The 14639-nt window shown below is 34.6% G+C and overlaps 1 protein-coding gene across 1 annotated transcript in view; it reads right to left on the bottom strand.

The window, feature by feature from the left end:
- The window catches only part of Ahctf1 (AT-hook containing transcription factor 1), a 70701-nt gene that overhangs the window by 26693 nt on the left and 29369 nt on the right, over positions 1-14639 (bottom strand). The window contains exons 9-20 of the mRNA XM_023710248.1: positions 13399-13531; positions 13137-13318; positions 12811-12872; positions 11758-11886; positions 10095-10185; positions 6095-6184; positions 4226-4366; positions 3598-3702; positions 2559-2652; positions 1609-1732; positions 1388-1444; positions 424-570 (exon numbers count right to left, since the gene is read on the bottom strand). Of these exons, the coding sequence (XP_023566016.1) occupies positions 424-570; positions 1388-1444; positions 1609-1732; positions 2559-2652; positions 3598-3702; positions 4226-4366; positions 6095-6184; positions 10095-10185; positions 11758-11886; positions 12811-12872; positions 13137-13318; positions 13399-13531 (1355 nt within the window). The remainder of the gene's footprint in view (positions 1-423; positions 571-1387; positions 1445-1608; positions 1733-2558; positions 2653-3597; positions 3703-4225; positions 4367-6094; positions 6185-10094; positions 10186-11757; positions 11887-12810; positions 12873-13136; positions 13319-13398; positions 13532-14639) is intronic.

Here is a 14639-nt window from a genome sequence, read left to right as displayed (position 1 = left end):
AGATAATGTTTAAAGAGATAAGCTTTATTTAAAAAGCACAAAATAAAATCAGTTTAAACATAAACTAAAAAGGGCTACTTTATGATACATAGTTTAAAGAGTAAGTTTTCTAAAAGCTTCATGCCTTCAAGACCTTATTAACAACTGTTTTCTATACACCACAAATTTCCAACATCCAAATATATTTCTAATAATCACAGTATTTTCACTATTCTAATTGTTTCCTTATTTTGACAGGAAGTAACTTGAGATTCTCAAATTGTTATCCATGTGTTTTTCCTACCTTCAGTAATAATGCCTAGTGAAGGCACTGACTAAGCTGAATCGTTCTTAAATTACCTCTAGAAATAGACTGTATCATCTTTAATATCAAATTTGACCTTCCCATGTACACTTCCCATGTAGTAACTACTACAGGCTTACCTCATAGTCATTATGGTCTATCAGCCAAAATCCTTGAATAAGTTTAACCTGACCCCAGGAAATGGCAAAGGCAGTTGGAAAAGATTCAATGGGAGTATCTGTTTTGTTTGGAAAGGAATACATAATATCAAGTAGCAAATAAATGGTCTTTTTAAAAAAGATTAAGGATAATAAACAAAGAAAAATTTCTTAATACTTTTAGAAATGGGTAGCAATAAAATGTAGCATTTAAGCTTCAAGCCTTTTGTGTTCACAAACCTTCACAGATATCCAGCTATGGGAATATAGTTTTGTTACATGTGAATATACCCAGTACTGTGCCAACTTCATTTTTTCTCAGTATTTTATCACTACCATCCCAAAGGAGAAGGACTTTTCTAAAGCATACTTTCTTTACAAAGAAACACATTTAAGAAACTTGCTTAGCAGCTTTAGAAAATAAAACTGTAGATCAAATTCCAGCTACTGGGCAAAAGTTGGCAGCTTAAGCAAACAGGTTTTTTTGGCAATTCTGGGGGACTGAATCATCCCGGGCTCTCTACTATTGAGCCACCTCTGCCTCCTTTTATTCCTCAGACAAAGACATGCTATCTCCCTGCCTCAGAATCTTTGTTTTTGTGCTGTTGGAGATTGAACCCTGCACCTGGCACACACTAAGCAAGTCCTATACCACTGAGATAATCCCATCCCATAACTTTAGCCCTAGGACACTTGTTCTTTAGTGTGTTAGACACATCTGAGAATCTGGTAAAAGCCAAGGATGTCATTAGCTAAAGAAACACTTATTTATCAAAGATTTTTCATAGCTTTAGTTTAATAGGCTCTCTCAAGCCAATAAACAGATCCAGGGATAAATAAAAAATTCAAGCATGACACTGAGATTAGACTAGACACATAAGATTCCTGCTACCCTGGAATTTTATGATTTCAGTAATACATAATTTGGTAAAAATTGAAAGGATACAAGAGAATGCTTGTTTGTCTCACTAATGTTGTCTAATAAATATATGTCCAGTAGCGCCTATAAAAGAAAAACATAAAAAAAAGTTCAATGCATTTTATACTCATTCATTCCCCTTTTTCTCTACAGCCTGTTGTGCCAGGTATAAAAAGTATAGCCAAGCCTGTCTCTTCCCTCCCCAACTTTCAGACATTTAAAAGTGGCAGCATGTTACTAAAACCTACATGCAAACTAGAAGGAGGGTATTTTCCTGTGCCTCCTTCATCTCGTTTCCACAACTTCTCAATTTGATCTCCTAACTGAGAAACCATTCCATCAATCAACAAGCAATCATGGTTCCACTTCCCTCTGCAATATGGGAAAAACATTAAGGATTGTTTAATGTTAATAGTTATTAATATCAAAACAAGGATCAAACTTTAAAAAGCAACAATCCAAGTACCAAAAAGAGGAGAGTTGAGGGTTAAACTTCACTTATCATCATGAGAACTACAGATATAAAGGAACGTTAGTCAGATAATCCCTAAAGCTATCTCGAATTCAAGTTTCAACAATTGGACCAGTCAGAGTCAAGTACTAGGAAAGAATATGGTAGAAGCAGTTGAATGTCCAATATTATCCTGTTTTTCACAACCTTGATCACAACTGCCATGGCATATGATATCCTGGTATAGAAGACAATACTGTAGTTCAAAGAGTTACACTTTGTACTCATTAGTAGGGCTTGTCCTTGTCTTTAGTGATTCCATCCCTCAAATATTACTGCACCCTTAGAATGTGATAAGCAAATGATATTACTATTTCCTCACCTAATATTACTAACAGAAGCAGCAGTTTCTTGAAATTTTCCTATAAAGAAGGAACTATGCTAGGTGCTCTGTAAATTACTCTTATATTGATACTGTATCTTAGGTGAAAAATGGCATCAGCTAGTATTGCAAATGCACCTAACCAAGAATATAGCTCTTAGGAAATAGCCAATATAGTTTTAAAATGTTTAATCAGCCTCCCAAATTCATTTTGTCCTTTCATAATCCAAGGTAATCCTAAAGCACTATTTCTAACAATTTACCATTCAGCAGAAATATTGCTGGCATATCCTTTAAAAATACCTAATTCCACGTGATTCTGACCTAAGAAATCTGCTCTACATGTTACTCTCATAGTACTATACCTTGATAAACGGTCGCACTTCTCTCGGCGACTAGTGTAGTAGTTCTGAATTGCAGGGTAGTTGTAGCATAATCTTGACAACTGCACAGCATCATCTGGAATGTTTTTAAGAGTTGGAAAACAAAACTAGTAATATTATCAAAGTATCTCAACAATACTTAAGATTATACATACTAATACTCGCTGTAACTTTGTAATACCGCTTAACCAGGTTTGCTAAATACAAGAACTGTATATATCCATTTATTTCCAGATGTACAGGTAGGAAAACTGCCTCATGAAAGTTTGTAAAAACACACAAACTGGGTAGCTAAAAACACTAGAAAATGTTCTAAGTAATTTTACTCTGTTGGTACAGCAACCTATATTGATTACTTGTTCAAATCATAATCAAACAACTTGAAAAAATAATATCAACAGGGACAGGATTTAGCTGAGTGGCACAGTGCCTGCCTAGCAAGCATGAGGTCATGAGTTTGATTCCTGGTACATAAAAAAAGAGAAAAGAAAAGACCTACAACAATTATACAAGTTTGTTCAGTGGCAGAGGCACTTTTGAATAAAATGTAATACACTTCCTGGAAATGCAAGACATTGGAAGCTTTGTTTCAAATGAACACTGTATAAGGAAAGACAATACTAACAGTTCTTTGATTCTTGGTATTGGCATTATCAAATAAAAGGAAGTATTTAGTTGATAGCAAATACATATTAACAGAACACTAAACAAAAGGCCAGCAAAGTAGATAATAAAAACCATAATTACATGTAGCTAAATTAAAGATACTGCTACTACTGATTCAACCTGAAAAACCACAATTTCTCAAAAATTGCTTTCCTAAGTGTTACTTGATCCAATGAACATATACAGAATCTGTATAACAGAGAGATGAGGCACTGAAGATATAAAGTAAGAATGTAAGAAAAGTGAATGAGGTAAAAGAAGGTAAAGCATCAAAATAAAAAAGATGAAGATATAATAATGTTTTAATTAGTATTAAATTAAGTAAATAAATATTCTAAATAAGTAAATATTTTACCTAAGCCTTCTGGCAAAAGACCAGAATGAGAGAACCAAAGAACCATTTGTGCATATTGACAGATGAGCTGCGTAACCATATACTTATTGCTTAGCTCCAGCAGTCCTGTTAAGAAGAGTTAACATTAGTTGTTTAACTTTCAACTTACCAATCACAAAGTAAAAAAAATCAATATATTCAAGTTTTTCAAAACAAATTAATTACTTTGTAATTGTTAACAATAGGTACACAGGGAACAAATGTAGCTTGTATCCAAAATTATGAGGCAAATTCCCAAAATACTACATCACTGACTATAAACTTTTTATGCCAACTATTACAATACTACTAATATAGGTTACTTAAATCAAGGCTTTAAATATAACTTTCTTTGATTTGTTGAAATAATAAAACAATAAAGTCATTTTTTTTGAAAACATACAAATAATTTAAAACTTTAAAATTCCACTGAAGTACATAGCCTAGTAGCCATTAACTAAAAATTCTGAATTTTTCAGGCTTATTCTGCAACTTTACATAAAATAATTCTAGCATTTGAAAATAGCTTCATTCAATAACCCACTCTGGAAAAAGAGACTATTCTTTCTCAAAAAGTAGAACGCTCAACTGAAGAGAACAAAGAGCATACCTCTCTCAGTGATCTCTTGGGCTTCCATTACAAAACAGCTTAAGACTGTCTTAAGATTGCTAAAAAGCAAATGACACTGCTGCATAGACTGTATAATTTGTGGATCAATAAAGCGACATGAACCGTCAAATAATGGTGTACCTTTTAAGAAAAAAATACAAGATTAGCACACAATAGATCTCAATCAATTAGAACCTCAACTGCAGATTTTCTAAAATTCTTGAAACTCAAGAAGAATTACTCTAACACTACAAAATTTGTAATACAAGCTAAAAATAACAAATATCCTCAAGGAACTTACCATGTGCCTCAAACAAGAATGATGAGAATCTAAAGTCAAATAATATAGATCTAGAGCCTTTCTCCACAATTATTTCATATCACAAGAGATTTAATAACCAATTTAACCACATTATCATTTGGCCTAGACAATAATTACCATGATTCTGAAATCCTCCAAATCAATTTGTTTACCTCCAATACATTAAAAACACTTATGCTGTCTTGTAATTAGTGTTAGAGGTTACAAACATACAAAAAAACCTCAAAATGAACACAGAAGCTCAAGGCTTCAACAGTTCAATTACCACTCTTATGTTATACTATGTTATGTTCAAAACATAAGTCATATAATTTATAAATTGATTTGAACAAAACATATAGTCAGCCTGACACTTTTTCCTTACATGCATTTTTACCTTATCTGAATTATCAAGCATTCCTCCAAACATTAACTGTGCTAAGTGGTTACTAAAATGTTTTACATTAATAGTAATTCCACATTATATAGTTCCCTAAGTATGACCTAAAACTTTGTAGAACCATTTATTTCTCTAAAATTTTCTTAGATTAAAAATCCTCCAGTGAGAACAACTTGTGTTAAGCTACTTATAATTAAATGTCCCTATCTTCATTCACCATGACAATTTTTTTTCCCCCAATACCAGGGATTGAACTCAGGACCTTGCACATGCCAGGCAGGTTCTTAGGCCACTGAGCTATATCGCTGGCCCTGACACAAAGATAATGAACAAAACAAACACATCTAAATGAATTTAAGTTTTAGCCAGGTGTGGTGGTGTACTAAGGAGGCTGATGCAGGTAGATTTAAGAATTTCAGGCCAGCCTAAATTCAAGATCAGTCTGGACTACAGAGTGAGGCACTGTTCCAAAAGAAAAAAGAAAGCACTAGCTTTTACTTATAGTGCAGTAACGTATCTCTAATTATTAAATACTGGGCTGGCAATGTAGCTCAATAGTAGATCAGCACTTGTATAGGGTATGTGATGCCCAACAACTACGGGTCAGGGACAGGTTTCAATTCTAATCACTGGCCTTTTAGTGTTACCTTTGTACTTGCTTAACATGATGAGCTTTAAATATTGAATAGGTAACTTAAAATTAAATCAAGGTATACAAACAGGTCAATAAGATTATCAACAGGAAGAGTAACTTGGCATGATGATAAACACACCTAAATTTTTTTAGTAGGAATGACCCATTTTTACTTTGCCATGTAGATTTTTCATATCTATAAATATTTTAAGCACAAAAGAGTAAGGAGATGGATTTCTGAAGTTAATTGGCACATTCCTCCTTACTGCATCAGCACAGTTTGTCAAACTTGTAGGACCAAAAAATAAGGGGCAATTTTGAACCTTGCTACTAAACACTGCCTGTTTAGAAATCCACTAAACATAGTCAAAAATTGTTTTTCCTCATTTTAATGTAAAAATGAAGTTTGTTTCTGAGACTTTAATTTTAAGAGTTTACTACCTTCAAAATGATTAAAAATTATTTACTTATAAGACAAATCAAGCTAAGTCTTTTACTCATAAATTTTGCCCTCAGTACACAGATAATACTTACACAGTCTGTCAAATTCCTCTTTTGTGATAACCACCTTATTCCACGTCCACTCAAGAACAAAGCGCAAATTAACAGCAGAATTTGGTTGTTCTTATTTGCAAATATGAAAGTTAAAAAAAAAAAAAAAGGATTATTAATTACAAACAGAAAACTGGTAACTTTTCCAGTGGGGACACCTGGGAGGAAGCACTTAAAGCTCTCAGTCAAGCAAACAAAACTAAAGTTAATGTAGACAATCTAATAACATATATTCTGTTAAGTAATATCTCATCAGGGAGCACACCATTTTATACAGTAAAGCTTTAAAAAATGCAACTGGACCTTATAATGAGAAAAGACCAGTGAGCATACACTCAAAGGTATTCCATAAAATAAGAAGCCTATATATTCTTTAAAGAAGTAAAATTTTAGCTGGGCACAGTCAGAATGCCTGTAGGAATACAGACTGACACAATGAAGAATGCCAAGTTTGAGGCCAGGCTGGAGAACCGGACAAGAACCTGTTTCAAAAAGGAAGGAGAGGGTACTAGGACGTAGCTCACTGGAAAGTACCGCTGGGTTCATTTCCCAGTTCTGGAGGGGAAAACAAAGTCATTTCTTTGAAAGACAAAGGTTTAGAAATTTTACTAGGTTAAAATAAAAATTTACTAAGTTATTTTACTAGGAATTAGAAATTATTTTACATAGAAATTTTACTAGGTTAAAATAAAAAAACAAAAACTAAATACAAAACATGACTGGATGCGTCACTAAAAAATTGGCACAGAGGCTACTCCCTTTTTAAGGGAATAATCCAAAAGAGATAATCATAAATATATATATATATATGTGCCAAATACCAGCAAACCCGATTTTATAAAACAAATATTAATGGGTGTGAAAAAAGATCAAATAAACACTAATACAATTTTAACAGGGGGACCTCTATACCCCACTGTAACACAAATACACAGACCAACTAGACAAAAATAAAAATCAACAAAAAAGTATCAAAACTGAACCAAACTCTTGAGCAAACGGACTTAGATGTCTATAGTTTTCTACTCCACAACATTAGAATACAGTCTTCTAAGCTGCATATGGGACAATCTCCAAAACAGATCACATACTAGCTCATAGGACATGCTGAAGTAAATGCAAAGGAGCTGAAATTATTCTACACATATTATCCCACCACAGGCAAAAGAAGTAACAAAAATTTCACAAACACGTGGAAATTACATAACATCCTCCTAAATAACCAATGAGTCACAGATGAAATGAAAGAAATCAGACAAAAATCAGAAAAAGAGCTACAGGCAAATCTCCTTAACAAACAGATGCAAAAGTCCTCCATAAAATATTAGAAGAGAATGTGCAAAAAAGATTATACATCATGACCAAGTAGGATTTATCATAAGGATGCAGGGATAGTTCAATATATGCAAATCAATAAATATAAGACACCGAATTAACAAGAGCCAAAACCAAAAAATGCATGATCATCTCAATAGATTAAAAAAAACCATTTGACGAAATCCAACACCTATTCATGATAAAAACTCTACAAAAATCTGTAATCTTTATCTCAATCTGATAAAAGCCATCTATGACAAACCAACAGCTGACATTATACTAAATGGTCACAACTATAGCTCAGTAGAATAAGTGCTTTCCTGGCAAGCGCAAGGGCGAGTTCAATCCCTGGTTCCACAAAACAAACAAACAAAAACCCTGAAAGCTTTCACTCTGAAGTCAGAAACAAGACAAGGAAATCCACTATAACCACTTTTATTCAATATAGTTCTGGAAACATTAGCCAGAAGAAGTAGACGAGACAAAGAATAAAAGGAATAAGGATGGGAAAAGGAAGAAAGTTAAATTATTTGCAGATGACATATTCTACATAGAAGACCCAAAAACTCCACCAAAAGACTTCGAGATTTAACAACCAATTTAATAGTGTAGCTTGATACCAAAGCAACTCTCAAAAATCAATAGCATTCCTGTACACATGTAACAAACTCATTGAGAGAGAAATTAGGGAAACCAAAGCTTTCACAATAGCATCCAAAAAAAAAAAAAAAAAAGAAATATTCAGGAACCAATCTAATGAAAGAAGTAAAAGACCTTTACTTTGAAAATTACAGTATTTAAGTGGCTATCAGAAAAACGGAAAGGTATCCACTGTTCTTCAGTAGGAAGGACCAATATAGTGAAAATGGCCATACTTCCTAAACTGTCATACAGATTTAATGCAATCCAATCAAAATATTAAGAGCAAAGGGAAAAAAACAAAACAAAACAGACTTGCACGGGGCGGCGGGGGGGGGGGGTTGTTAGGCACCTTAATTCTGACAAAACACCCAAACACTTCACTGGAAGAAAGCCTGTTATAAGGAATGGGGAGATAGCTCAGTAGAATAAGCGCTTGCCTGGCAAGTGCAAGGGTCTGAGTTCAATCCCCAGTTCCACCAAAAAAAAAAAAAAAGAAAGCCTGTTATAAATGGTTTTGGAAAAATTTGTTTCCCATACACCGAAGACTAAAACTAGAGCCATCCCATCTCATACCATTGCAGTGAACTAAAATCAAAATGGATCAAACATCTAAGTAAAACAGAAACATTAAATCTGCTGGAATAGGTAGAACTGCACAGGATTTATCACAAACAATCAATAACTGGGATCTCAAGCTTTTGTACATCAAGGGAAACCACCAATTCAGTGAAAAGAAAACCCAGAGTGGGGGAAAAAACAACAATCTTACCAGGTATTACTCAAAGGACTAGTATCTAGAATATGTAAAGAACTCAAAAAATCAACCTCCAAATTTAAAATGGGCTTCTGAAATGAGCAGATACTTCTCAGATAGAGTACAAATGACAAATAAATACATGAAAAATGTTCTTCATCACTGATCATTTGAGACATGAAATTAAAACACTGACATTGAATCTCACTCCAGAAAGAATGGTTATTACCAAGAAATCAGAGCCGGGGAGATAGCTCAGTGAAATAAGTGCTTGCCTGGCAAGTGTAAGGTCCTGAGTTCAATCCCTCGTACCACAAAAAAAAAAAAAAAAAAAATCAACTAATAACAAGTGTTGGTAGGGCTATGCAGACAAAGCAGCACTTCAGCACTGTGGTGGGAGTGTACACTGGTGCAACCATTATTGAAATTAGTGCAGAGAATCCTGAAACGGAAACTAGAGGTTCTATTTGACCCAGCTATTCCCCTATCAACTGATGGAGAAAGACGTGGCATTGCTTATACAATGGAATAGTAGACTGCCATAAAAGATAAACTTGAGCCATTTTCTAAGTGAACAGATACATTTTTATTTTACACTTTTTTAAGTGAAATAAACAGGACACACACATTTAATAGTATATGGTTTCTCTAGAGTAAGAAATTGACAGTGTATAGAAGAACCAAACTATGTAAACTTGAAATAGGAAGATAACTTTTAAATAATAAAGGGAACTAGGGAGGGGGGAAAGGGAGGGGAAGGAAGGAGAAAAAAACACTAGCAAGGAAGAAACAGAAACAAAGGTTTTGTGAATATGGAGAGAAGGGGCTAAAGAAGGACAGAGAAAAAGGGGGAAAGAATTAATATATCATGCACAAGTTCCATATGATGAATGTTATATGTATATAATTGTTCCAATAAAATAAGTTTTAAAAAGAAAATAAAGTATAAATGAAATAAACATGACAGCTTTTCACTGATTTCATTTATGAACATTTTTGATATGAGAAAATCATAAAAAAAGAGATTAGATCAGTACTTTCCAGGGTTCAGGGGAAGGCAGGTGGTGGGGAAAGACACAGGGATAACTATACTGGACTGCAGATTGCATTTTTGGAAAACAAAAGTGATACAAAGGCACAGATTTTTTCAGTTATGTCTTGCAACTGTACATGAATCTAACATTATCTCATGATACATTTTTTGAAAAGGCAACAACACATTACCTGGCAACTTAAAAAATACAAAAGAACATGTTTTCATAGTCTTACCCTGCGTTATCCAATTTCTGATGCAACCAATCAAAAGTCCTAGGGAACTGGTCTGAATTGCTGCTGACAATATGGCTTCGAACTGTTCTTCCTTTAAGCCATGCATTACGGAAGGAAAGAAAAAAAGAATGAAATGAATGACAGTATGAGATCACAAGGAGCAAAAATCTAAGAAAACCACTGAGGTCCACTAGAATGGTTATAAATCAAAAAGATACAATAACAAGTAGTAGTAATGAGGTATAAAAACTAAGAGTCATCCTACTCTGCTGGCAGGAGCATAACATGGCATACTTCAGAGAATGGTACGGCAGTTCCTTAGCACGTTAACAGAGGCAGGATTTCCATACCCCTCATAAACAAACATTCAACAGAAGTGAAATTACACATCCACACATAAAAGTTTACAACATCATTACTTGTAATAAGCAAAAAAGTAGAAAATGTAAGTATACATTGAACATACACAACATATATTGAATAAATGTCAATATAAATTAAATATACATTGAGTCAATATACACATTTGACTCAAAAAGAAAAGGCAGGGGCCAGAGAGATGGCTCAGTGGAATAAGCGCTTTCCTGGCAAGCGCAAGGGTCTGAGTTCAATCCCTGGTTCCGCCAAAAAAAAAAAAAAAAAAAAAGAAAAGAAAAGAAAAAGCAGGTTACTTCTTTAACTATAATATATGATTAAGTAATGGCTCTTGCTATATAACACAGATGAACCCTGAAAACAAAACACTAAGTGAAAGAAACCAGTCACAAAGTATCATGTATTACTTGATTCCATTCACATAAAACATCTAGAATAGGCAACCACAGAAGAGGTTACCTACAACCGGGTCGTGGGAGATGGAAAAGAAAGTGACTGATAATGGGTATGGAATTTTTTTTTAGAGGTAATGAAAACGTCCTAAAATCAATATGGTGATGGCTGCACAACTCTGTAAAAATGTAACTGAAAGGAAAATCCCAACTGGCTTATCCATATGATGTGTTCCACATGTATGATGGTATAAAGAGATACATAAAGAGACACATAAAGCTAGGCATGGTGGCACATATCTACAATCCCAGCACTCAAGAGGCTGAGACAGGAGGATCAACAAGAATGCTAGATCCGGCTGGGCTACAAAATGAGTTCAAAGCAAGAACCTGTCTGAATGCCCCCTCAAAAAGAGATACATTAAAAATTTATCCAATTTTGTTAATATTAATCAAGAGGCACATGCCTATGATCAAGCTACTGAGACAGGAGAATGACAGCAGGTTTTAGGCCTGCCTGGAAACTTTATTTATATACTTATTTATTTTTTGGTCTTTTTGAGACAGCATCTTGCTGTGCAGTTCAGGCTGGCCTTGAGCTGCTCTCTCTGGTATAGAAAATAGCAGACAATAATAAACTCTTCTAGTCAGGATGTGTCTGATGCAGTCATATTTTTCCTATCCTATAAATATATACAGATGAGTGAACCTGGTGAGGATTTATGGCCTTAGGAGTCTGATTGTTAAGCCAAATGCAAGACAACAGGTACTGATCATGCAGAGTAGGCATAACTTCACCACTTTTGCAGAAGTTACCTAACAGATTTTTATTGTAGTAGGAAAGCTATTAGCATATAATCCAAAGCAAGAAATGATACAGGTCAAAATCATCTCACTTGAGTTAAACTGGAAGGCTGAACGTCAACGAGTCTTGGTGAGAGAAGGCCAGCTATAAGACATCGATTATAACCATCAGGAATAACTTCACTTAGAGATGGTCCTGATTTCTTTAAAAAAGTCAAAGTCTGTAACAGATAAAATATTAACTCTAAATTCAAATAATCAAGTTTATGCATTAAAGTAATTACACTTTAAAAGTGCTTAATGAAATTATGAATAATTATACTGCAAGGGAAACGATTGCGATTCTTTCAAAATTAATCCTTGCTAGTTGTGAATGGTATCAACATATTTATTACCTTAGATAGCTTATGTATTTTCCTGAAAGATAATCCTGTTATCTTCTCTAAAGCTGATAGATCTTGACACACCTGACATGACTAGCTGAGTCTAATGTGAAAGGATCTGATAAGTATAAATATGACATCGATTCACATCTGGCCAATTATCAGTTAAAAGATCTGCCACCTCATGTTTCCCACGGAAAGTCTGATTCTCATAATATTTGTTCTTTTGGTGTGTGTATACCACTGTGCCACTATTTTAGGTGCTAGGCACCTTCTTTACATCACTTCCTCATTTAGTGTTCGGAGACCTAAGATTCCTGAAAAAGGATGAGGTAAGGCTGGGTGCAGAGGCACACACCTACAATCTCAGCAGTTGGGAGGCAGAGGCAGGAGGATCATCAAGAGTTCAAAGTCAGCTTGGGCTACAGAGTGAATTCAAGGCCATGCTGAACTACGTGGCAAGACCCCATCTCAAAAAAAAAAAGGATGTAGTAAAGGCCCTAACTGATTCACTCTTTCCTCTGTGGTTCTAGCAGTTAACATCCACAAAAAGCTGCTACAAATATTCCAATGCCTCCTCTAGCAGCCTATCATTACTAATCGATTCTACTTTGCTGCTAATCTCAAAAAAATCCAACAAGCTACCACTGAAAATGAAATAATAATTTATGTAATTAATGCTAAAGTTTAAATCCATGATCATGTGCACTTTAAGATCTGACTTCAGTTAAGAATTAGTGCATGCTAATAGTTGTTACTTACCTCCTTCTGAAATCCAGTACAAGTTATATGAACAATTCCTGAGTTCAATAAACAAGTGGCATCTGGAAAAAATTTTAAAATTCTACTTAAAATATTAAAACAGGTCTAACACAACAAAATTCATCCCAATAACATCTTTAGGCAATCAATTACATAGACCACATTTTTTAGTAAGCTTTTTCAGGTATTTTGTCAAGATAATAGTGATAGTATCTTCATAAACATCACTATTTCATTTCTCATGCACAATTTATTAAGCTAAACCCCTTATCTACAAAACACTTTTGCACGTTACTTTCTCAAAAGATAAAGTTAAGAAAACATACCAAAATTAAAAGTACTTGGGTTAAAAAACTGTTCTGGAGGTGGATATGAAGGAGGAACGACTCGACTTAAACTCCTCTCATGTACTAACACGTCCAAGACGGCATGTGGAGAAGTCCTACTTACAACAGACTCCAATGACCACAATGCAAAGTAAGAGCAATTATGGAGATACTCTCCTGACCTAAAAGAAAATGTAAACATTATTGTTACTGAGCAGTTACACATACTAATGAAAGGGGGGGGGGGAGAGAAGTATCATACCTTAATGAATCAGGCATCTGTGCATGATACCATCGATTTATGTCAAAAAGCCCCAAATATATAGCAGGTTTTCCCTGTCCATATATATTCACTTGCCAGGTAAATACTGAAACACTAGTGTCAGGAGATATAGCTAAAAAAAAATCAAAAACAAAAGCAGAATAAATCTCAAAGTAAAACCCCCAACAGACTATCATACCAAGATCTCGCACATGGATTTAATTCACAGTTCATTACATTTGTCAAAATACATTCTATCAATTGTGTATAAGAGATTTTATTCACTAGACTGATGTTCTTGAGAAATTATTTTAAAAACACTCAACAGAAAAGTTCTATCCTGCCTTGCCCCCACTTCACGAACTTTGAGATACTGAAAAGTAGGATGTAGAAAATCAACAAATATTCCCCTAAGGATGGAACATAGCTAGGATCAGAAAAGTTAATCACCTAATTACCTGAAATAGATGATTTTGAGGAATCTTGGGTAAGAGGAATTGATACAACTTTTTGGTTTTTTTAGAGAAAGTGAACCACCTGTATAGTGGCTGTGGAATGGCTAAATCAAGGGCCATCAATAGAAGAAAGCAAATACCTGAATCACTACCAACAGGAAGTTGAAACTAACACAAAGACATGTGGGGACTAAAAAGAGACAATACATGGTAAAACCAAATTTTGATAGTTTAATTGGACATGAAAACCAGATGACAAACACAGATATGTGCAGTAGGACAAGAAGCATCTCTGTGATAAATGACCTCACTATGAGAATAAAGCTAGGAACACACACATAACCCAACCTTGAAGAACATTCTCAGAACTGAATGAACTTTTAATACCATCTAATTTAATCCTCACATCTACATAAGATGTAACTGAATTAAGTCACTTATGGATGGGGGAAATATGGCTCAGGAATATTAATTTGTTTTTTATTTTTTGGTGGGTTTTTTTTTTTTTTTTTTTAGGGAAGGGTCTACTGGGTGTTCAGGGTCTCACTACTAGATCGGACTCATAGTGATCCACTTGTTTACACCTTCCCAAGGGCTGGGATTATAGGCGTGCGCCAACACAGCAGGCCCTGGGATCGAACCCCTCAGCCTCTGCGCCTCCTTGCAGGTGCTTTAATCCATTGAGCTTTTTCACTAGCCCAGGAATGTTAATTTGTAAAGGTCACAGCTAGCGTCAGGCATGGAATGTGAATCAATGCTGAACTCAAAAATCTACACCAGGATTTA

The sequence above is a fragment of the Octodon degus genome, unplaced genomic scaffold, assembly GCF_000260255.1.
Source record: "Octodon degus isolate 3935 unplaced genomic scaffold, OctDeg1.0 scaffold00017, whole genome shotgun sequence".
NCBI classification, from domain to species: Eukaryota; Metazoa; Chordata; class Mammalia; order Rodentia; family Octodontidae; genus Octodon; species Octodon degus.
This window is presented reverse-complemented; position numbering and strand designations above follow the sequence as displayed.